The following is a 24,829-nucleotide window of genomic DNA, read 5'->3' as shown; positions in this document are numbered from 1 at the left end:
TGCCACTTGCTTTCGAGAAAAGCCATTAAAAACTTTCAACTTTGGCGCCGGGAGCTCCGGCTGCCCTCCCAGGAACAAAGGAAGGGAAAACGGATAGTTTTACGGTACATATTGGCTGCTTCTTTTTCGGAAAAGTTCGCGACCCAAGGCGAAAATTTATCTGTATCGCCATCAAGTTTATTTACGGCGGAACGCGGCGTTATTTATGAGACCGGGTCGACGACAAACAGTGGAGATTTTCCCTGCCGTACATTATCCGAACGCAATTAATTACAGAGTAACCGGCTAAAGATTCATGGTGGAAAATTTTATAGAGCTTAGCATACGTACACATCCTGTCCGTCGCGATGAGTTCCGTTTCCAAGCGACGACATCGTTCGGATCCAATCCAAGCAAGCGGGAACAATTCGTCGATTCCCTTCGATTTCACTCATTTTGTTGTAAGCACAGAATACACTCTTAGTAGTAAAACGTTCATATCACACTTTGTTAAACGCTGGCAATTTTTTTTTCTTATTTATGTAGCACGGTTATTCACGAACATCTGAAGAACAACACGTCACTAGTTAGTTGAGATGCATTTTTATTCGGTGACACTGATGATGATGACGACGACGACGATGGTAGCGATGTTGTCCTCCAGCAAACGCACGTTCGCTGGTTTAAAAGTGCAGTCTCTTAATAAAAATGCATCGCGAGCGCGAAGAGGAATGCTTCTGGAATTTATTACAGTTTCGTTGTTTCATTTTCTTTTTGCCTATCACATGCAATGAAATGAAAATTTGCACTGACACGGTGCAGAAAACGGTCCTTGCAACAAAAAAGTCGGTACGTACGCGTTTGGCGCGTTTTTTAGCAGTTAGGGTTGAAAGGTGAAAGTATGACCACAGACAAACGTACGCAATTTGCTGAACTAAACATAGTGGAACTAACAGATGTTTCAGAATTTGGGAGAAGTTAGTCCGTACTTCTGTGATACAGTGCACACAGGCTGAACAAACATAGAAAGAGATAGAGATAGAGAAAGACAGAGAACGAGAGCAGTAGATAATGGAAAACATGGAAATCGCGTTTCAGGACAAAATTGCGAATTGGATTCGTGCCATATTGCCCTTTGGTGTGTGTATGCAGAAGCATGCACGGTGTCACCCCAAATGCAATGCAATGTGTCCTGGTCCAGGTCCTGGTATGTGCAGTTGGAGTGAATTTATTGTTGTAGCACGTACCTATTACAGTTTAGTTGTTTCGTTCGGGCGGGTGGAGTTTGCCAATGTACACATAGTCGGTGGTAGTGCATTCACTGACCATATGGATGTCATGTTGCGGCTTGATGCCGTTGAAAAGGGCGAGGATATTCACTTGCATGAAATTAGGTTTACTTGTTGCTAACTCATTTTTGATAGTTTGGTAAGGACTTTCAAATGAACTACAGTATTTCAAGAGCAGTCCTTGAGAGAATCCGGGGGCAAGGCTTAGGGAAAAAACTTAGAAAGACAAAACGTCCCATTTTTTCACTTCTCGACGTTTTGTCCTGTCGAAGTTTAGGTATTCACATTTTACTATTCGACGCCCAAATAACATTTTCAAGTCGAATAGACTAGAAGAGGTTATTAAAACCATCATAAAACCAAAATAAAAGGTATTATTTATTTATTTATTTATTTATTTATACTCATGTAACGTAAGGATAATTCCTTATTAAATTGTTACACACTGGTTGGATCTAGCAAACTTACAATTTACTTACTATCTGTTTCTGAACTAGTTTTATATAATTCATTCATTGCATGCGTTCAAGCTCCTCCAGCAAACCCTCTTTAAAGCTATTCAAACTGTTAGACATTTTTAGATTAGGTGACAATCGGTTCCAGAGAGAAATGCCTCTCATGAGCATTGAATTTCCATAATAAGTTGTTGAATGCTGCGGAATAAGCAAACTACGAGTTCTAGTATTTCTTAGAAATTGCAAATTATTGTACAAGTACGGTGGTTCTTTAGTGTTGATGATTTTGAACATTTGTACACAAATTCTAAAATCGTGAAAATTATTAAAGTTACAACCTAGCATTGTTTTATGAAACTGCGACACACTGGAATATCGCGAAAGATTAAAAACATATCTGATGCATGCATTAAGAGCCACCCTCAATCTGTTTAGAGATGCCACCGAAGCATTACCATACACAAATTCCCCATACATGAAATGGGGAAGAATGAGAGACTTAAAAAGTTTGATTTTCATACTAGTTTCAAAGTGTCTGCTCACCATTTGTAACCGTTTCAGTGAACCATAAATTTTTCCACATTGAGTGTTGACAAAAGTATCCCAAGACAAATTGCTTGTAAAAATAACTCCTAGGTTATCAACCTAGGTTATTAGGTTTCATTGTGGTTCTCAAAACCTGATTAAGACTAAATGGTCATCAAAATGTTACTTGGGCGTTTCGGCACCCAGGAATCCCAGGAGAAATCTAGAAAGGAATTCCGAGAGGAATCCATGAGCTCGAAAGGGGAAAATCTCTTGAAGAATATAGGAAGACATCATTGAATAAATTCCTAAATAAATCTTGGAAGAAATACTATAAATTATGCCGGAAGAAATCTCTAAAGCTCCCCGGAGACGTCCTTGAAAAACATCTTGAAATAATTTCGAAAGGAATTTCTAAAGGAAACCCGAGAGAACTCAATGAATGAAGGAATTCCTAAAGAAATCCATGTAGAAAATCCATTCCGGCCCAGTAAGAACTTCGAAAACAAAAATCCATGAAGGAGTTCATAAAAGAATCTCAAAAGGAGTCTCAGGAGACATATCTAAAAGAAATCCTGGAGGCATCCCAAGAAAAACCGCCAAAAGAATCGTTGAACGAATACCTAGAGGACCTCATGTATGTTTCCAAGAAAGAATTCATGAAGAAATTTTGGGAAAAATAGAGAAAAATCCCTAAAAGAAACCTCGCAAAGTAATCCCACGCCAACTACTGGAACTATAATCTCTTCTGAATAGGGACAAATACTTCCAGTATGGCAAAAACAAAGAGTATTACACCACAATAGATCAAATAAATGGTCGCAGTCTAGGTCGCAGTGGTATTATGTCCCCAACACAGGAAAAAAATCTCAGAAGAAATCAATGAAGGGACCCCAGAGAGAAATCCTTGAAAAAATTTCGGGAAGAATCCATAAAAGAGTTCCTGAATGAATCAATGGGTAGACTCCCTTGAAGAAAACTGGAAAAAATCAACGAAGAAATGCTGGGACGAATTGCTAAAGGAATTCCGGAAGGAATCCCGAGGTAAATCCCAAAAGGCATCCTGGGACAAAAGATAGAATTCCGAGGGACCTAATGATAAAATGCTGGAAAATATATCTGATGGAATCCCGAATGAATTCCCTGCAAAAATCCTGAGAGAAATTCCTATAGGAATCATACTAGGAATTTCAAACGAAATTCCAGAAAGAATTGTTGGAGGAATCATTGACAGAGAAATACCTGAAAGAACCGCAGGAGCAATTCTTTAAGAAAACCCGGGAAGCATCAATGAAGGAATCACGGGAAAAATCTCGAAATGGATCCCGGAGGAAGTAGCTGAAGGAATCCCGGGAAAAAATGTCATCAGAAATTCATGAAAAGCATTCGGGAGAAATCAATGAATAAATCTCGTACAACACCTATGCTTTCTGCAATATCTGAGGATCCTGACTGTTTAAGAGAGAAACTGTCTTCGGCAAAGTTGTTGTAAATTTTATGGGCTACTTGATTCTGATAAAGTTGATTCGTAATACATCCGCTAGGCGGCGCTAGTGAGCATGCACATTTTATATCGTATATCTCAGGATTCCGATTACTTAGAAAGATGATTCGTTTGGTAGCTCAAGCACTTACAGATTATTCTTTTTTAATTTGAAATTTCACCACTAGGCGGCGCTAGTGAGCACATAAATTTTATATCTCATATATCTCAGGATAATGATAACATAGAAAAGCAGTTTCTTCAACAAAATTGTTTGGTTGGTCAAGGACTTACAGATGATTTGCCGTTTAATTCCAAATCCCACCACTAGGCGGAGCTAATGAGCACGTTAATTTTATATCATACATATCCAATGATGCAAATTATCACCTCACTAGTGCTCATCACAACTCATCAACTGTATGTTTATCGCGTGCGATTGAACTGTGCACTGATCAGCGATGACCAACAGCAAAGAGGTGGCAAAACGAACATGATGTAAATCACAAACGATTTTGCACACATCTGACTGTGCCGCCACACGCTCGCCCGAACAGCCGAACCATACCGAATAGGCTGGTTTGCGAAGCTACGGCACGAACGCTCGACACGCACACAGAAGCAACATTCGCATGTACCGATACCATACTAATAAATCTTCCAGCCAACGATGCTTCGCGATAAGCTGTCGAAAAGCATCGAAAGCGATGAAAAGAGATGCTTGGCTAGAACGCAACGGCTCAACGGCGAAAAGGAAGAGTCAACTATGCTGATCAGTGTTGAGTCCGTTCGTGTGCTACTCGTATGGGAGGTTGATTGAATAAAGCGAGGATGGGTGAAAACGTATTCGTTGTCGAAAGCAAATCGCATCATTTCGCGAATGTTTTCATCAAATAGCAAGCTTGTACATATCTCAGGATTCTGATTTTAGAAAGACATTGTCCACGACAAAGTTGTTTGGTAGCTTAAGGACTTACAGATTATTCTTTTTTTTTTAATTTGAAATTTCACCTCTAGGAGGCGCTAGTGAGCATGTGAAGTTTATATCTTATATATCTCAGGACCCTGATAATATAGAAAGGCAGTGTCTTCGACAAAGTTGTTTGGTAGGTCAAGTACTTACAGATGATTTGCCGTTTAATTCTAAATTCCATCACTAGGCGGCGCTAGTGAGTACGTAAATTTTATATCTGACATATCTCAGGATCCTGATAACATAGAAAGGCAGTGTCTTCGACAAAGTTGTTTTATAGGTCAAGGACATACAGATGATTTGCCGTTCAATTCTAAATTCCACCACTTGGCGACGCTAGTGAGCACATACATTTTATATCTCATGTATCTCAGGATGCTGATTACTTAGAAAGATGGTGTCTTCGGCAAGTTGTTTGGTAGGCCACTAATAGGTCAAAGGCTCTCAGACAATTGTCCGTTTGATTCAAAATTTTACTACTAGGTGGCGCTAGTAAACATGTAAATTATATCCAGCTTTTTACGCTATGATGAGGGGGATTCAATTTGGCATTGAACTGAAATTTTTGGCTACTCTGATGACCTCTGATGCTGCAAGGGCTGTCGGCAAGAATTGTCAAAATTGAATCACCCCTCATCATAGCGTAAAAAGCTGGATAAGTAATAACTCTCAGGATCCTGTTTACTAGAAGAGATGCTGCTTTCCGCGAAGTTGTTGAGTAGGTTTAGTGCATTTTGTTGAAGGGTTGTTCGAATCAATATTTCGCTACTATGTGGCGCTAGTAAGTATGCAAAATTTATTTCTTATATATATCCAAGTCTGATTACTTAGAGAGGTTGGCAAGGTTTGTTGGTCGCTCAAGACTTTCAGTTGATTGGTCATTTGATTCGTACTTCTCCCACCACATATGCCACGCGTGTAAATCAAAGGGGTTAGCTAAAAATGCAATCCAACCACACAACAACTATTACTCTAATTCATGGGCGTTCAAATAATGTTAAGATTTGAGCCTGATCCCTAGTGTACAATATCACAGAAGGCATAATATGTCTAGGTTATTAATATGTTGATTTAATAAAATATATGCTCACAAGCGCTACCTTAGAAGCAAGTTCCGAATTGAAGCTATTATCATATGACGTAATAAAAACATTGACGTGATAGTTCATCAAGAGCTAAAAAGTAACCAAAGACCCGGTATGCAAAGTAATCAGTATCCTGAGATATAAAAGATTTCAAATCGCAAGCTCACTAGCGCCACTAGTGGTGGAGTTGCAAATCAAACGGTCCATATCATCTATAAACGCACAACCTACCAAACAACTTTTCCGAAGACATTATCTTTCTAAATCGTCATAATCCTAAGCGCCAACTAGCGCCACCCAGTGTTGGAATTTTTAACCACATTTATCATCATTTATAAGCCCTTCTTTCTTTCTAAGTAATAAGGATTCTGAGATATATGAGTTATAAAATTTGAATGCTCACTAGTGCCACCTAGATGTGGAGTTTCAAATTATACGGCCCTCCATTAGTTAGTGTTTGTCCGATCACTCAGCTGTGCCAAAGACACCATCTTTCTAAGTATTCAGGATCTTGAGATATATGAGGAAAAAATTAGACTGATCACTAGCGTCACCTGGATGTGGCATCTCAAACCATACGGCTCTCTATCAATTAGTGTTTGACTAACCAAACAACTTTGCCGAAGACACCATATTTCTAAATTGTAAGGATCCTGAGTTGTATGATATATAAAACGTACATGATCACTAGCGACGCCTATCTGATGAAATCTGAACTACTCAGATCACCTAGCGTAGGCCCTTGATATCTCAAGTAACTTAGTCAAAGACACCATATTTCTAGATCATAAGGGTTTTGTAATATAATAATTCACATTTAACTGTCTATTCAATCTCATATATAGTGTGTTCCTCATAATGCGAATATGAATTTTCCGCAATATAAAGAGGTATACTGTTTCCAAAAAAGTCTTTGGAATGTTGGCTTTGTAGTCTTTTTGGGGAATCGAAAACACTAGTTTATGATTTTTCCCGACGTTTCGGTCCGTATGGGACCTTTTTCAAGGGTTCAATCGGTCAAGGTTTCCTAGTCAAGATGGCTTTGCTAAAGTCAAAAATGTCATGCGGAAGTTTTGGTATAGATTGACCGTCGTGATGCGGACAATCTCCTACCTATCGGGCGGTCTTGAATTCGGTCCCTGTTTTTGGAATCTTAAAGCAATGGTGGAACCTCGTTATCTGAAGATCCGGATTCGACCATATGGAATAAACGTACGTTTTGACAGCAGTTATGGCGATACTAGGTTCGTTCTAGGAATAAACGAAAAGGACAAAAATCTGCTATAAACACCATGACGTATGAAAAAGGTCTCCTGTTATATTTTTTAAATGGCGTGAACTAGTGTCTACAGATAAACATGATATTCTATCAAAAGGATATGGATGGCTACCCAGCAGTCCAGACTTGAATCCCATGGACTATTTGATGAGGCAGAATGATCAAAAAAAGGTTTGTGAAACATTTGATCCTACTGTTGATGTTTCAAAACAAATTTCTGATCCATAATACCCACATCTGACTACTTTTGCATTAGTAGATCGCATGGTAGGCACGATGATACTCTAAACTTCTTTAGAATTTATTTATTATCTTTATGAAAACTTCTTAGATATTTGAGATTCCGCTCTAACGGCATACAATCAGTACGATTTTGATGTTATTGTCCAATGATTGTGCCAGAAGTCAGCACTAATAGCCGAAAGTAATCTTATTTTCAATAAACTCAAAGTTTAGATGTTATTCCCAATCGTGACAAAAGGGGGGGTTCCGAATAAAACCCACTGTCATTCCCCTTTTGAACCGAGTTGTTGTTTTGCCGTACCGCTGGCTGTGTCATTGCGTCGCACCGTTCTACGGGCGAAGTTCGTCTGCTGCTTGCCTGATGCAGCAGCATGGCATGGCATGCTACGTGCGAGTGTGTCTGTTTGTCTTCGGCGAAGTGTATCAAATTGCTCCTGCTGCTGCTGCTACTGCGATCGTCCAAAAAATATGAAACCAATTTTCACTGTGTGTGGAAGAGGACCCTGATTCCCCTCCGTATTCTAATTTATTAAAGCCGTACGACCTTATGGGTACGGTCGTACGAATGAAACAGAGAAAGACCAAACGGAACGACGCATAATGTGGACGATCATTATGTGTAATGGACGCGCCATGTCGTGAAGTGTGCAAATTATATTTATGCTTGTACTTCAGTCAGTGTCGTTTTGTAGGCGGTAGGTGTATGGTATTTATGTATGTTGGTTGCGCGAATACGGTCGCTAAAATGTGCAACAACGAACGCAAAGGTCGAAAAAGGGTTCACAAAAAATGTGACAGAAAGAGAGAAAGTGTAGAAGAAAGGATAAAGTTACCAACTTTACGGTCGTTGATTAGCATCGAATTAATTGAGGGGGATTTATGCCTAGTAGGTGTATATGTAAAACAGACGTCGCGTGACTGTAAGGACGGATTTTGGCACCGAGTGTTGGTGACTTCCGAATCCGGCCAAGAACATAAACTAATCAGGCAGGCAGGTTTTGTAATTCAATGACAGCCGGTTGGAACATTTACATGTTGGCGAAATAGAAAGCTAAGCCAAGGAATGTTGGCTGCTGATGTTCTTAACCATTACTTGTTATTGAAAAAGCGGTAGTTGGTACGCACTAAATGTGTTCAAAGAATGAAAAGATCAGGGACAATTCAGGCAGCCCCATGTTTACGATCAGAATATGAGTTTTAAAATAACTTCAATAGTTAAAGAAACATATCAATGTTTGAAAGAACCCCTGGAGGAATATCTAAAGGAATGGACTGGAAATTTCTGAAGAAAAAGGATGGTTTTCTTAAAAAAAATTACAGGAGAAAGACCTAAAGAAACTTTTTGGGAAATCTGTGGTGGAAATTATGGAAGAAGCACTTGAGATAATTTTTAGAAAAATGTCTCAATAAAAATTATGGACGGTTTTCTGAAGGAATTCAGGGAGAAATCTTGTGGATTTTTTTCTGAAATAATATTTGGACAAATGTCTGGAATAACATACAGACAAACCTATTCTAATATTCATGGAAAAATGTATTGAGAAATTCTTGGGAAATTCCTGTAGAAATTTCTGGGAAATCTTCTAGAAGAAATTTCAGAATAAATTCCGGAGAGAATTCTTGGATTCAGGCAGTCCCATGTTTATGATCAGAATATGAGTTTTATAATAACTTCAATAGTTAAAGAATAATATAAATTTTTAAAAGAACGCCTGGAGGAATATCTGAAGAAAAAGGAATGGAATAGAAATTCCTGAAGAAAAAGGATGGTTTTCTTAAAAAAAAACCCAGGAGAAAGACCTGAAGAAACAATTTGGGAAATCTCTGGTGGAAATTATGGGAGAATCACTTGAGATAATTTTTGGAACATTGTCTCAATAAAAATTATGGAAGATTTTCTGAAGGAATTCAGGAAGAAATCCTGTGGACGTATTTCTGAAATAATATTTGGACAAATGTCTGGAATAACATACAGAGATACCTATTCTTATATTCATAGAAAAATCAATTGAGAAAATTCTTGAGAAATTCCTGTAGAAATTGCTGGGAAATATTAGAGGAGCAATTTCTGAATAAATTCCTGAGAGAATCCTAGAGTATTTTCCTAGAGGTATCCATGAAGAAAATCCTGGGAAAATTTCTGAGAAAAGGCATGGTAATACCTGGAAGAATTTCTGATGAAATCAAGCAATAATCCCCGAAGGAATTCTTGAAAACATTCTTTCGGAAAATTCGTAAAAGAATCCTAGGAGGAAAGGAATTTCTAAAGAAACATGTGAAAGAACTCCTGGAGTTTTTTTAATCGCTAGAAGAATTTCCTTGGAAGAATTTAGTAATAACTCTAAGATTTTCATGAATGAATTCTAGGAGGTATTTCTGGAACAATCCATGAATCAATTTTGGAAGGAATTCATTTTATCTTTACTAAAGAAATCCTTGGGGAAATCTCTTGAGGATAGAAGAATTTCGAAAGCAAAGATTGGAGTAATTTCTTATAGAGGGTAGAGAGTAGGGTCAAGAAATGAGATAAGACTAGATGAGATGATATGAGATTTTCTCGAGATACCTTCAGGAACCCTTTCCGGAGTTCATTTCAGCCATTCCTCGAGAATCTTCCTAGGATTTCTTCAGATGTTTCTTTCGGAATTCCTGTAAGAATTCCTTTTATCAGAAGGCCGGCTCCAGAGGCACGTTATCCTCCAATTGAGTCATTTGTGCCAAATTTTGACAATTCCTCCTGGGATCTCTACATAGGTTTCTGCAGGGATTGTTTATAAAATCTTTAGAGAATTCTTTTGGATATTCTATTCGGCATTCCTTCAGGAATTCGTGCTGTAATTCCTTCAAGGATTCCTTCCGGGCTTTCGGGATTTCTGCCGTGATTCCTTAAAGAATTCGTCCCAGAAAGAAATATGAAAGAATATAGATGTCTGACTAGATTTATTCAGGATCGCCTCCTGGGTTTATTGGCTATTCGTGTCGGAATTTCTGATGGGTTTAAAAAAATCACATTTTTCAGGGATTTCTTCCCAAATTCCTGCCGAGATTTCTTCTATGATTCTTTCAGGGACTCCCACTCAGAGTCCAGCCGAGATTCCTTCCTCTAAAGATTCCAGTTGCCGAAACGTCGGACAGTAGAAAATTAATCTGTTTTGACTGAGGATATAAGACTTAACGCCAAGAAATATTCCCCAAAAGATTCCATCAGATATTCTCTTCGGGATTGATTCAGAAATAACCATAGGCATTTCTGCTGGGATTTCTTGGAACATCCTGAAAGGATTCTTTCAGAGAATCTAGCCGGCATTCCATCAGAGATTCCTGATGAGATTACTTCACGGATATCTCCTGGTATTTTTCGAAAGCTTTCTGCCAAGATACAAGCAGAGAATCCTATGGCAATTCTTTCGGGTATATGTGCTGGGATTCCGGTCCGGCTGGTATTCCTTGAAAGATTCTTCCCGGAATTTTATCACTTATTCTGGGATTTCTTTTGTGATTCGTACAAAAATTCCTGCCGAGCTTCCAACCGGTATTCTTTTCACTGTCTGGATCTACATCCCCTCCTTCAATAGCGTTACGTTCTTTATGAAGAATCCTTGGAAGAATCTCTGAATGATTTCTACAGAGGAAGAACAAGTTTAGGAACAGAGCGAGTGTTAGAGCTAGAGAGAGTGGGACAGTAAGAGAAAAATAGAGAAACAACTGGATATCTCTTGAAAACTATGGTGTCATCTGACAGTCATTTCCTTATCATTCTTCGTTATCCTCCTTTTCACTCATTATGGATGCATACGGATCTGAACACAGCGGAAGTATAAAAGTTGTCAACACGAATGTTGTTGTTTTTCGGATAACCAACCGAAATGGTATGTTAGACATACGTAATGCCTGAAGTTCATAGGCACAATATGTGTTGGAAAATGGACAAATTGAGTGGAAAAATTGCAAAAAAATCCAGATAGTTCTGGTGGGATGTAAACCCACGTCTCCCCAAGTTCGCTAGACAGGGTGCGTTAACCAACTCCGCCACAGAACAAGTAACAATTAGTGTTTCAATGTAACTAAACCATAGACTTCAAATTTTTCGTGATATCATGTGTATTTTATTACACTGATAGCATTTTTATTATGAATATTTAAATTATGAGACACTTTGGGCGTTAACAAGTTAAAGAATTTCTAAGGAATTTCTAAAGAAATCTAAAGAAGATTAAATAAAGGAATCCTTGCAAGAATTTCTGAAGAATTTCTAAGAGGAATGCATGAAGGAGTTAAGACGATTTTCTGCAGGAATCGCTGGCCGAAATGATGAATGAATTCGTAGAAGGTTTTCAAAAAGAATCCACCAAGTTATTGAAAAAACCCTAATAGAATTTCTTATGAAAGCCCTGAAGAAAATTTCCGAAGGAACCCAAGAAAAATTCTTTGAAAGACTCCCTTGAGAAATTTCTGAAAAATTCCTGGAAGATACTTCAATAGAATACGTGGACTAGCTTCTGAAAAAAAAACCTGGACAACTTTCCAAAAGCCTCTCTGGAGGATTTGTTTTGAAAAAAATCCCTGTAAAATTTACTTACAATCCATGCACAAATTAATGTGAAGAAACTTATGGAAGAGTTTCTCGTAATCCTTCGAGAAATTTGAGGTAGAATCGCTGGAAGAATTTCCAAACAAAAAGCTGAGGAAATTTATGAAGCAATCCATACGAGTTTTTCACTCATACACTCATTCATTTACACAAGAATTCTTCGTTGAATATCCGAAGGAATCCCTGTAGCAGTTGGCTTTGTCCGTCCCATTTCGGACGTGACGTCTGTTACAAGTTTTATTTTTGTGTTGCACGCTCTTTTTTAATTTGTAAATATGTCCCTAAGTTTAACTAACATTTATAGTGCTCTGGCATAATAAAGCATCACGAGATCTCATCAGTCTCATTCTGAATGTCTACTTTCAGGTTATTTCGGGCAATGATTTACTAGAATACTAGTGTTAACCTTTCCCTAACAGGGACATCAAAGTGTAGACGTCTTATATTATAACTGGATTCATGGATTAGAAATTCCTAGACAAATCTCAAGCTATGAAAGCAACTAACGCTGCAAACAAAAGGCAACCTGCCTTATGATTACAGGATTGACTGATGGATCGACAACAATTAATAAACCTCGTCATACCGTCATCGGAAATTGTTACCCACTAGGACAAATGAGCAACCATTTGCGTTGTGTGTCGTATATGTCTTCATGTGGTGTCCTATATTATTACGCATTTGTAGTGTTTCATTTTATTTCACTACTATATATCTATATATCATATATCAATAACATTGCACAAGTACAGTTGCTTTGATGCTTGTTGCTTGTAATGCATCTCATATACACTGCAAGCATCAATAATGACAAACATGATAGAAGTAGTCGATTCTATGATTTTCCAGTATTTTTTTCAATTAATGGCTCTGTATGTGAAGACTAGTTTGAACTAGATTCATACTATTAATTTAAAGTTACATTACTTTCACTGTACTAAAAGATCATATCATTTTTTCTACAGGAATCGTCCTATTGGAACACCGTCAGTATCAGTTTTCAGTTCGAACGACGCTTTCTATCATTCCTGTTTTGCTAACGCAGCACTACCAATCAATTTAATCTCGATTCCCCCTCGTAACCAGAAGCCGATGACAGTCCAGCCTGCGATTATTCAATTAAATTTTAATCAAACAGCTGCGTCGATGCACCCGCCATTGACTAGCTGTGTGATGTGCATTCCTCGCCGTCTAGCGCGTTTGGACGTTCTTCCGTTTCTTTTTTTGTCGGTTATTGTTCTATTCTACAGCAGCGTCGCGTCGTCGCTTCCATCGTCGTCTTCGCCTCCTATGACCGAACGTCATTCAAATCAATTTCCTTCGGCTCCCTCTTCGGGCCGTGCGATGCACTTCCTCTTCCCGTGCGCTTTCAAAAGAACCAACGCCACCTTCGATGAGACAACATTTGATTTGCTTCGTACCACACTCACTCACCCACCCACCCACTCTTCTTCACATTCCCAAAAAAGACACTCACATTTTTACTTCGAATCTGTGTGGCTGACGACGGCTCGTTACAATTTTACAATCTCCTACCGACCGGACAAGAGTGTAAATAAATTTTTCACAACTCCCCAAACGCCGAGATTCTTCAATTCGAATTTTGAACAAAAAACACCAAGGAATCACATCTTCATCCCATTGGCACTTGGAGAGGAACGATTCCCTTAACGACCGAAACGATCCGACCCGAACGAAAGAACTTCGCCGCGCGCGCTGCTGGATGCAGAATTGCAATATTCTCGCGACGTTCCTTCTCGCAATGCTCGTTTTTCTTCTTATATGTGTGTTTTCTTCTTCTTTCCACTTTATGTTCGGCGCCAAGCCAACCCAAGCCCTCCCTCTCTCCCGGGTCGGGTATTGAACTGATTTTCCCCCTTTTGCAGATTGCACAAGGAAAATCACAGAGATCGAAGGAACCGGGTCCGAGCGACCGACTGAAATTCGAACCGAACCGAACGGGAGCACAACTAGAACTGAACGAAAGGCGACCGACAAACCGAAGCAATCGAGTGCGATGGTGGCACTCACTCAGCGACACTATGCTTTGGGAAAATCTTTATGTTGTGCGTGGTCGCGTTTCGCTCGGTAGAGGCACTCACCGTCCGGCAACGCATCCGATCCGAGTGCATTCGAGAGCTGTGCTGGCGATAGTTTTTCCACCCCTGCCCTGGTCGAAGTCGGCGACGGCGGCGTTTCACTAGTAGCCGTCCGCGTGTCCGTAGCCTACTGCGTGAGTGGTTAGGGGGAAAATCTGCTGGCTGTCACGGGAGTTTGGTGAAGTGTGCGATGCGAATGGGTGGAAAGAAAATTGTAGTTTTTCTTTGAGGCGAGTGTGGGACGCGTTTATTGGTGCAGGCAAGCAGGCAGGTAGTGGGTGTGTTGTTTCTCATAAAAGTGGAACAACTTCGGTTTTATTAACCAGGTGATGAATCATAATTACGTGATTGCATAACTCGGTGATTGATGTTCTAAGATTTGTGAAAACCGAGGTGAGAACTCATTCACTTACGGAACGAAATCTTTGATTTTTTCATAATACTTTTCGATATTGATTCGGTAAATGTTTCTTTACGAGATTCTTCAAAAAAAAAAAAAAAACAGGTCCAGAAAGCCTTACACAAAAAATATGAGGTTAAATTTGTCTTGATTCCACAGATTTTGTTTCATACACGGGCGGAAATTCTTGGGAAATTTTACCTATGGAAAATTTCTTTATGAGTCTCGCCTGAAACTTTGTCAAATCTGCTAAAAATTTTCCTCGGTGTTCTGCCCATGACTAGGTAGTAGGTACATACAGTCGAGACTCTTATAAGATCACTGGTCGGGGGGCGCAATAGGAATCCGCTTAATAGGAGACTAAGAGCTTATGGGATTTCGGTTTTTTGGGGGTGTGGCCTATTATCTCGGGTGTGTTAGGAGTTAGCGCAATACTTTCTTCGGCAAAGTTTTAGGGCTTGATAAGATCTACCATATAGAACTTTTGTTCGTATGATTAGTTAGCAACTTGGCCGCTAGAGGGACCATCAACAGTTTGATGCTAAATTGCACTACAGGAACCGTATCAGGTTGTCAAGCAAACGTTACGATATGCGACAGCTCAAGACCCTGATAATTTGGAAGGATAGTTCCTTCGGAAAAGTTGTTGGGTACGCCAATAACTTACTGACGATGAGTTGCGAAGTTCGAAATTCCTCCACTGGGCGGCGCTAGTGAGCAAGTAAATTTTCAAAACCTCATATCTCAGAATCCCGTTGGTGTCTTTGGCAAAGTTGATCAGTATGACATAAACTTACATAAAAATGAACACTTGTTTCGCATTTCTGCCACTAGGCGGCGCTAGTGAACATGCGAATTTTAGAAATCTCATAGCTCAGAATCCTGATAACTTTAGATAGTTGGTGTTTTCGACAAAGTTGATCACTATGACAGAGGCTTGCATAAAACGGGACATTTGATTCGAAATTCTGCCACTAGGCGGCGCTAGTGAACATGCGAATTTTAGAAATCTCATAGCTCAGAATCCTGATAATTTAGAAAGTTGGTGTCTTCGACAAAGTTGATCAGTAGCACATAGACTTGCATAAAACGCGACACTTTCGTAATTCTGCACTAGGTGGTGTTTGTGATCATGCAAATTTAAGAAATCTTGTTGTTCAGAATCCTGATAATTTAGAAAGTTGGTGTCTTCGGAAAAATTGATCAGTATGACATAGACTTACATAAAATGGATCTTTGTTTCGGAATTGTGCCACTAGGTGGCGCTAGTAGAGATGTTAATTTTTGAAATCTAGTAGCTCCGAATACTGATAACTTAGAAAAATGGAGTCTTCGGCAAAGTTGTCAGTATGACATAGACGTGCATAAAACGGGAAACTTGATTCGAAATTTTGCTACTAGGCGGCCCAAATGAACATGCAAATTTTATAAATCTCATAGCTCAGAATCCTGATAACTTGGAAAGTTGATGTCTTCGATAAAGCTGTTCAGTATGACTAAGATTTACATAAAATGGGACCCTTATTTCAGAATTATACCACTAGACGGCGCTGTAGATTTGAGAAATCTCATAGCTCAGAATCCTGATTTTTTTTAGTGGAATCGCGAATAATTGAGTCCTGGATAATCGAGATTGACCTGTAAAGGTGCAAAGTTGATCAGTGTGACATAGGGGTAACTCTCGCTGAGACCGGCCCACTATTTACACCTTGTCTTCAAAAATGTTTGAGGTGGCGATTTCTGAAAGTCATCGCTAAAAAAGTAAGGAAAATACATTTGGTTACTCAGATTGATGGACCCCTCGTTGATTAGAGCCACAACAATTTTTGCTGACCCCTCGATTTTCGTCAAATGGTGGCACATTTAAACCGTGCTAACTCGAAAGTTTCTCCAAAACCACCTCAAAACGAATTGTTGTTGAAAAAATGAAAGATAGAGCTACTATTTACAGTTATAAAAAGTTGGGTCGGCCATATTGATTATGGCCATCTTGGATTCAAATTCAAAATCGACATGGCCGACCCAACTTTTTATAACTGTAAATAGTAGCTCTGTCTTTCCTCGTTCCAACAACAATTCGTTTTGAGGTGGTTTTGGAGAAACTTTCGAGTTAGCACGGTTTAAATGAGCCACCAGTTGACCAAAATCGAGGGGTCTGCAAAAATTATTGTGGATCTAATCAACGAGGGGTCCATCAATCTGAGTAACCAAATGCATTTTCCTTACTTTTTTAGCGATGAATTTCAGAAAATCGCCGCCCTAAACATTTTTGAAGACAAGGTGTAAATAGTGGCCAGTCTCAGCGAGAATTACCTACTTCTTGGTGGTATTTCGCCAACATTTTCTAAAGGAATATCTACAGTAGTTTTGTAGGGAATTGCTACAGGAGTTCTTTCTGAGTTTTCCAATTACTTACCAGAAAAAATAATAATCTAAAGACATTCCAAAAGGAATTGGAGGAATGTCAGAAGAAACTCGTGAAAGAATACCCGAAAGAACTTCTGAAGGAATTTCATAGGGAACTCATGGAGGAATCTAGACAGGAATTTCTAGAGAAATCCTAGAAGGAATCTGTGATAAAATGCATATCAAGTTTCTAGAGATACCCTGGAGAGAAATGCCAGATGGAAATTCTGAAACACTCCTGGAAAAATATATGAAAGAACTCCTGGGGCAATCCTTGAGGATTTCTGGTGAGAGCATGGAAGGAATCTCTGAAGGAATCGCAAAAGGAAATTCTGGAGGAGTCGCAGAAAGAACTCAAGGAAGAAATTGGAAGCGATATCAAACGCAGATCTTGCAGAAATCCTAGAAAGAATTCCTTGATTGATCCTAGAAGGAGTTCTTGGTTAAGCTCAAGAGAAAATCATCGAGGAGTCCTAGAAGGAGCTCCGACAAATCCGGGGCCCGTGGCGTAGTGGCTGCACGTTTGCTTCATAAGCAGATGGTCATGGGTTCGATCTCAGCCCCGGAACTTTCTTTAGTTACTCTTCCCTCCCTGAGAGCAGCTGACACTGACCTTCTTCTGAGCCCATGGCTCATATGGACCCGGATACTTGGACATCAGCGAACGGCAACTCATAATGGACCCCCAATCGGACGGAAAAAAGGAACAACCAACAGCCAACACAACAACATCCTCGTGCTCATCATTCTACCATGATAGGGTAGAAAGTGAAAGCAGCGCAACGGCAACCAGTTCAATGTAGTAGAATTGTAAGTACAGTTTCCAATGGGAATCGCTCACGCAGTGTCCTAATGGACAAAAGAGCTGTAAATTAGGTGAAGTGATTGAAAAAATGGGAAAAAATCTGAAGGAATCCTAGGATAATTCCTAAAACAGGCGCTGGAGGAAACCCTTAAGGCTTTCTGGGAATCCCTGAAAGACTTTCTAGACTAGAGGAACACCCTCAAAACATCCATAAAAAAACTTCCAGAGAAATCTCTAGAGGTGTTCTTGCAAATATCAATGGATAACTTCTTGAAGGATTTCTTGGATAAAGAATCGTTGGACAAATTTCTGAAGGGATTCCATTGCAGGAGCTGTAGAGCGTTTTCTAGAAGGAATTCATGGATGTATTCCTGAACACATCCGTGGACGAACTCCCAAAAGATTTCTTAAAGTTAGTTTTAATTCCAGGATGACTTCTTGGATAATTTATTGTATGCATCCCTTGTAAATTATATTAAAATGAATATATGACAAAGCCACACCTCGAATTTTCAAGAGCACAAAACTGAAGAACCGAATGTGGGTTTGAGCTGAAAAGTTGATCGATTGGTCATATCTACACCTTAAAGAATTCCAATACAAATCGTTGGATGAGTTCGTCTAGAAATCTTCTAAGTAATTCAAAAAGAATTCCTGAAAGAGGAAATATTTCTGAAATTTATGAAGAGATCCCACGAGGAATTTCTGAGGGAATCATCAGAGGAATTCCTGAAGCCAGCCCTGGAAGAATTCCCGGATTAACCTCTGGAGTAATATCTGGAGTAATCTCTGCTGGATGAATCTCTGGGGAAATTCTTGGAAAAAATCCTTGGAGGAATTCCTGAGAAAGATCCTAGAGCAATTCTTGGAAGAATTCCTGGAGGAATACCTAGAGGAATTCCGGGAGGAATTCCCGGAGACTGTTCTAAAGAATACTCTTGAGGGAATCTGGATGTAGTTTTGGAGAAATCTCAGGAGGAATTCCTGAAGGAACTTTTGGAGAAGCTTGTGCAGGAATGGCTGGAGCAATACCTGGAGGAATCTATGGAGAAATTTCTAAAAAAAATCCAGGAGAAATTCTTGGAAGAAACCCTAGAGGAATTCTGGGAGGAACCCCTGAAGAACTTTCTGAAGAAATCTCTTGAAAGATTCTTGGAGGATTTTTTGGAGAAATCCCTGGAGGAAATCCTGGAGGAACCCCAAATGAAATTCCTGGTGAAATCTCTGGAAGAAATCCTGGAGGAATTCCCGAAGGAATGCCTGGAGATCTTTGGAGGAATTCTCGGAGAAATCTTTCAAGTAATATCTGAGGACATGCGAAATTACCGGAGAAATTCCTGGAGGTATTTCTGGTGTAACTCCTTGGAGAGTGCATGGGGGAATTTCTGGAGGAATTCCTGGAAGAATCCATGAAGCAATTGCTGGAGAAATATGGAAGAATTCCTGAAGGAATCCTTGAAGAAATTCCTGGATAAACACCTGGAGGAATTCATAGGCGAACTCCTGGAGAAATTTTTGGAAGAATCAATTCCTGGATAAATACCTGTAGCAATTTCTTGAGTAACTCCTGGAAGAACCCTTGGAAGATTTTTTTTAGGATTTTTTGGAGGAATCAGAGGAATTGTTGAGATATTCCTGAAGGAAAGCATAGAGCAAATCCTGGAAGAATGTTTGAGGAATATCTGGAGGAATGCTTTCCTTAAATCCCTAGAGAAGTCCCTGGAGAGGAAATATCTTGAGGAATCCCTTGAAAAAATCCTGGCGGGATGCCTGGAGAAACTCCGGGAAGAATTCCTATCCATATCAATGTCCTATCAATATCCTAACCATAAGAAATCATAAAAGATTTTCAACAGGATTATATCAGGGATTGTAAATTACATTACGTCTCAACAAATGGGTCATTCAAAAATTTTGCCAATGGCTCCAGAAGTCGCGCCGGTAGAACATTTTAATTCAATTCTACCAGACATTCTTCCGGAAATTTCTCTTTTATTTCTACCAACAATTCTTTCAATCCGTCAGACAGAACACAGTTCGAAAGCTCATACGCAAAAGGCGTTATAATTCCTTCAAGAATGAACCTGGGCGTCCATTATGTTTGTAAATTTGGCTACACAGAGTACAATATTATAACGATAGAATTAACATTTCCGTTTTCTATTTGGTTCTCCTTGTAAACTTACGGTTGTTACTAATGTTCTGCTGAATCTTTCCACCAGGCATTGGGTAGAAGATAATTACCTGCAAAAAAAAGAAAAAAATATTATAGGTCCAACAGCGTATGGGAAATATATGTAAATGACGTTTCGAGTGAAAACAACTATATTTGATTCAAAAATACATAGGAGCATCGAATGTGGTAGTAATTTTAGAAATGTTTCAATATACCAGCAAAAACAATAAGATTGGGATTGTTCGGAAAATTATGTATCTGATTTTACATTTTTGGCTACTGTAGTATTGTAGTAGGCTGATAGATCATGATTGATCAAAGTAGGAGTTGGAATAAAACATTCATTCATTGTTGTGACTTGCACCGTATCAGTCCTGTTTCATTTACTGTCCGGATCCGAACGCCTGGGACCAAGCCAAGGAATCGCTACACTACAACTGTCGACGACTCTGGGATCGAACCAAGCGGCCAATCATCATCTGCGGAAAATCATTCTCAAGAAAGGAAAAGTGAAGACGCTGAGAAAATGGCTTCGGTAACTATGAAAAAAACAAATTTTCATTACATTTTTGCTGCAGTGAAATTAAGTGAAAAATTTATTTCCAACGAATGAATTCTGATTTTCAATCAAAGCAAATTGAAAAACGGAAGGTATTTCCGGTTCGTTTCTGTTCAAGCTAGCGTAGGGATTTATATAGAATTCGGTCCATTTCTTATAAAGAAGTGAAGGAAATGTCCGGTCCGTTTGACTTATGAAAGAAAAACGAAGGGACAGTGAATATTTCGGGCCATTTCTCACAAGGAAATGAAGGATGTTGTATGTACAAGGATCCGGTCCGTTTTGGGAAACAAAACGAAGGGATTGCTAAACATTTCGGTCCTTTTCTCACGAAGAAAAGAAGGAAATTCATGTGAAAAGTCCGGTCCGCTTTGCTTGCGAAAATGACAGAAAAATAGTGAGCGAACATGAGAAAAAATTGTTATGCGTTGCTATGACAATTGAAAACAGAATTTTATTGATTGAAAACTCGATTGCTAAGAAAAATAACGGAATGTTTGAAATGCCAGTAGTCTGCACACCTAATTCAAAATGAAATCAATTACAGCTAAACTTCAATATACCACCGTTTTCCGAGGTCGGCGACGGATCGACAAGTACGCGGTGGGCGTTATGGAAGGACCAGTTTCTCTCTTACCTGACCCTGAAAGGCATCGACGATCACGAGGACATGTTCAACGCTTTGATGTGCTTTGGCGGAGCCGACGTCCGTAAAATTGCGCGCGATGTCAACGTCAGCGAGTCGGCCGTCGTGGACAACCTTTACAGATTGGCTATGGAAGTTTTAGATAATTACTACGCCCCAAGGATGTCACAGAGGTACGAAAGGTTCAAGTTCCGTCAGCTGATGTTCAACCCTAATGAGAGAATTGACAAATTTGTGATTCGACTGAAAGAGCAAGCTGCTCAGTGCGGTTTCGGAGATCAAGTTGAAGGTATGATTATGGATCAGGTTGTGTTCGCCACCCAGTACGACGATAAACTCCGTGCCAAGTACCTAGAAGCTGACTCAAGCCTGGAGAAAATGCTGGAAATTGCACGCACGTATGAATCGGTAAAATCACAAATCCAAGAGCTTCGAGGCAAATCCACTCCAACGACGGTTGAGCTGAATGCGGTTGGTGAAATGGCGAATAATCTCAAACAAGGTAAGATGTCCTGCTCCAGGTGCATGGGAAACCATCTAGCAAGTGATGAATGTTGCCCCGCGAAAAACTCCCGCTGTGGCAAATGCAGCAGGCTAGGACACTACGCGAGGTGCTGTAAAGTACCGCATTTCCGAGCAAGCGGATATCGATCAGTTCAGAGGCCAGCACCCTATAAAAATCGTGAGCGTAAGGAGAAGTTTGTACGAGAGGTGGATGATGTGACGAATGCTGTACAAATCCGCGAGTTGTTCCATCTTGAAGGTAAACGAACCGTAAGTGCTACAGTTGGAGGAGTAAACGTTCGGTTCATTATCGACACCGGAGCAGACGAAGATGTGCTTAGCGTTGAGGACTGGAAGACCTTGAAACGTGTCGGATTCAATGCATTCGACGTCAGGAAGGGGAGTGACAAAGTCTTCCGCGCATATGGATATATGAAGTCGTTGGACGTCCTAGGTGAAGTAGATGCTCGAGTTGCTGTTGGCGAGAAACATTTCGATACAACGCTTTATGTCATCCGAGATGGCAAATGCTCTCTGCTTTCGGGTAGGACCGCAGAAGCCCTAGAACTAATTAAGTTTCTGCACGCTGTAAACAATGAAGCATTACCCTGCATCAAAGGTGAGCAAATTTAATTGTTTTTCTCATTAATACTTGTACTTAATATATGAATTGCTAAAATTAAAATATATTTACTGTAGACTTTTGTGCCACGATCAAAATCGATAAATCTATCCCCCCGGTGCGGCAAGCGTATCGCCGTATACCAATTCCACTTGAAGAGCTTACTTTACTCAAACTTAAAGAGCTCGAGCGTCAGGGTGTAATTGAACGCGTCTTTGAGGCTTCAGAATGGGTGTCACCAATGTTGGTGAAACGTAAGAGTGCAGATGAAGTAAGGATTATAATTGACCTACGTGAGGCAAATAAGGCAATAGTAAGAGAAGTTCACCCACTGCCGACTCTAGAACAGATGATCAGCCGTTTAAAAGGCAGTAAGGTGTTCGCTAAATTTGATATAAAACAAGCGTTCCACCAGCTGATGCTTAGTGAAGATTGTCGTTACATAACGACATTTATTTCACCACTAGGGTTAATGCGTTATAAACGACTAGTTTTTGGATTATCTGCTGCACCAGAATTATTCCAAAAATGCATGGAATCAATGTTAGGAGACTTTCCGTGGCTCATTGTATTTATCGACGACATACTGATTTTTGCACCAGACAAGGAAACTTTGAAACGAAGAATTCTTTTATTGGAGGACAGATTGAAGAAATACAATGTAGCGCTAAACGATCAGAAAACCGTAAAATGTGCAGATGAATTGGATTTTTTGGGCTTTCATCTATCAGCTAAAGGCGTCAGCATTTCCCGCGATAAAATAGAAGCAATTTCTAGATTTCGGCCACCGCAGTCTGCAGAAGAAGTCCGAAGTTTTCTGGGGTTGATTACGTTCGTGGGACGTCACATTCCTCACCTTTCCACGTTGTGCAGTTCTCTGAATGCACTTACAAGAAAAGGACAGAAGTTTGAATGGACCGAAGTTCATCAAAATTCGTTCGAAACTTTGAAAAATGCTCTGGCTAAAGTTGAAACGTTGGCATATTTCGATCCAAACTTGGAAACTTTTCTAGTTGCCGACGCAAGTCCAACGGGTCTTGGAGCAGTGTTATATCAAAAAGGACCTGACGGCGTTCTGAAAATAATAAGCTACGCATCGAAGGCACTCTCCGAAGTTGAACGTCGATACGCCCAGACAGAAAGGGAAGCCCTCGCCTTGGTATGGGCTCCTGAAAAGTTTCACTTCTATCTTTATGGAAAGTTCTTCTGGTTGATAACCGACCATAAACCGCTAGTGACTATTTTTGGAGAAAAATCAAAACCTAGCGCCAGGATTGAGAGGTGGAGACTGCGTTTGATGTCGTATGACTATTCAGTCATTTACGAACCAGGAAAGAGCAATATTGCGGATCCTTTGTCAAGACTTTGTCGGGAAATACCAGAGTGCTATGGAAGCTATGATGAAGAAAGTGAAAGAATAGTACGGATGGTGTCTACTGATGTTTGTCCTGTGGCTGTTTCACTTATGGAGATTATGGAAGCAACCAGGAATGACATTGAACTATCGGAACTCATTCGCTGGCTACCGTACCCGAAGAAAAGGTGGCCAAAAACTCTTATGCGGTACAAACCAATTGCAAGCGATCTTTCAACTGATGGAGGTATTGTTTTGAAGAATAAGAAGATCATTGTGCCAAAATCTTTACAAATGCATATCTTGAAACTGGCTCATGAACCTCATCTAGGTATGGTTAAAGTTATTATTTTTTTTATATTATGAAATTTGTATACTATATATGTCTATCTCACACTTCATTATTTTTACGAATTATTAGGTATCGTTGCGATGAAGAAAAGATTGAGGGAAAAGGTATGGTGGGTCCGAATCGATTTCATGGTGGAAAATTTCGTAAAAGGGTGCAACGGTTGCTTGCTGGTCTCACAACCCGAAACTGAGCCGATGGTTAGAACACCATTGCCAGCAGGACCATGGCAGAAATTAGCGTTAGACTTCACAGAGGTCACAAATGGTATACATCTTCTTGTTGTTGTTGATTATTTCTCAAGATTTCCGGAAATTGAAATAATGACAACCATAACAGCAAAGGCGACAATATTCAAATTACGAACGATCTTCGCTCGATTTGGATTCCCTTGCGAAGTCATATGTGACAATGGACCTCCATTTGGATCAGAAGAATTTGTCGGCTTTTGTAAAGCGTCTGGTATAAATCTCAAGCATTCTGTACCATACGCTCCATTTCAGAATGGGTTGGTGGAACGTTATAATCGAACACTCTTGAAGTCCGTCAAAATAAGTGTTGCACAAGGAAGAGACTGGAAGAGCGATCTGTATGATTTCTTGTTAGCTTATAGGAACACACCGCATTCTATTACCAATGAAACCCCAGCGAAATTGATGTTTGGTCATAACTTGAAGGACAAGCTACCAGATTATTCGGATAGTAAGGAGCAAGGATCAAGAACTAATATGATGAAAACAGATACAGACAAGAAGGAGAAGGGTAGGATCTATGGAGATAATAGAAGACGAGCTAAACATTCAACGATTGATATAGGAGACCACGTAGTAGTGAAGAATTTCTTGAAACGTAGCAAGCTAACGCCAACATTCGACCCTCAACCATACATAGTTACGAAGAAGAACGGAACCCGTCTTACCGTGAAAAACTTGGAAACCGGAATAGAGTACGACAGGCACATCAACCATACAAAACGTTTAACTTGTAGCAGCCCATTCTTCAACCTT

General features: G+C 39.8%; 2 protein-coding genes across 17 annotated transcripts in view; one reads left to right on the top strand and one right to left on the bottom strand.

Moving 5' to 3' along the window:
• LOC109432457 (uncharacterized protein CG43867) overlaps positions 1–24,829 on the bottom strand; it is a 917,308-nt gene that overhangs the window by 52,997 nt on the left and 839,482 nt on the right. The window contains exons 1-2 of one of the 16 annotated variants that reach the window (XM_062860254.1): positions 13,380–14,057; positions 331–544 (exon numbers count right to left, since the gene is read on the bottom strand). The exons of the other annotated variants lie outside the window; for them this stretch is intronic. The gene's annotated coding sequence lies outside the window, so the exon portion shown is untranslated. Of the gene's footprint in view, positions 1–330; positions 545–13,379; positions 14,058–24,829 lie in introns of those variants that run through there. 16 annotated transcript variants of the gene reach the window in all.
• Positions 20,096–22,130, top strand: LOC134291569 (uncharacterized). Its single transcript, XM_062859485.1, has 2 exons — positions 20,096–20,323; positions 20,895–22,130. Exons 1-2 carry the CDS (start codon positions 20,096–20,098, stop codon positions 22,128–22,130), a joined length of 1,464 nt encoding a protein of 487 aa, XP_062715469.1.

This window comes from Aedes albopictus, chromosome 3, assembly GCF_035046485.1.
Source record: "Aedes albopictus strain Foshan chromosome 3, AalbF5, whole genome shotgun sequence".
Classification (NCBI taxonomy): Eukaryota; Metazoa; Arthropoda; class Insecta; order Diptera; family Culicidae; genus Aedes; species Aedes albopictus.
Note: the sequence above shows the minus strand (reverse complement) of the source record. Positions and strands in the feature narration are given on the sequence as shown.

Coding starts and splice junctions, on each gene's coding strand:
- LOC134291569 (XM_062859485.1), top strand. CDS start 20,096: ATGATTGATCAAAGTAGGAGTTGGAATAAAACATTCATTCATTGTTGT. Junction 20,324..20,894: donor ACGCTGAGAAAATGGCTTCG/GTAACTATGAAA, acceptor AATCAATTACAG/CTAAACTTCAATATACCACC.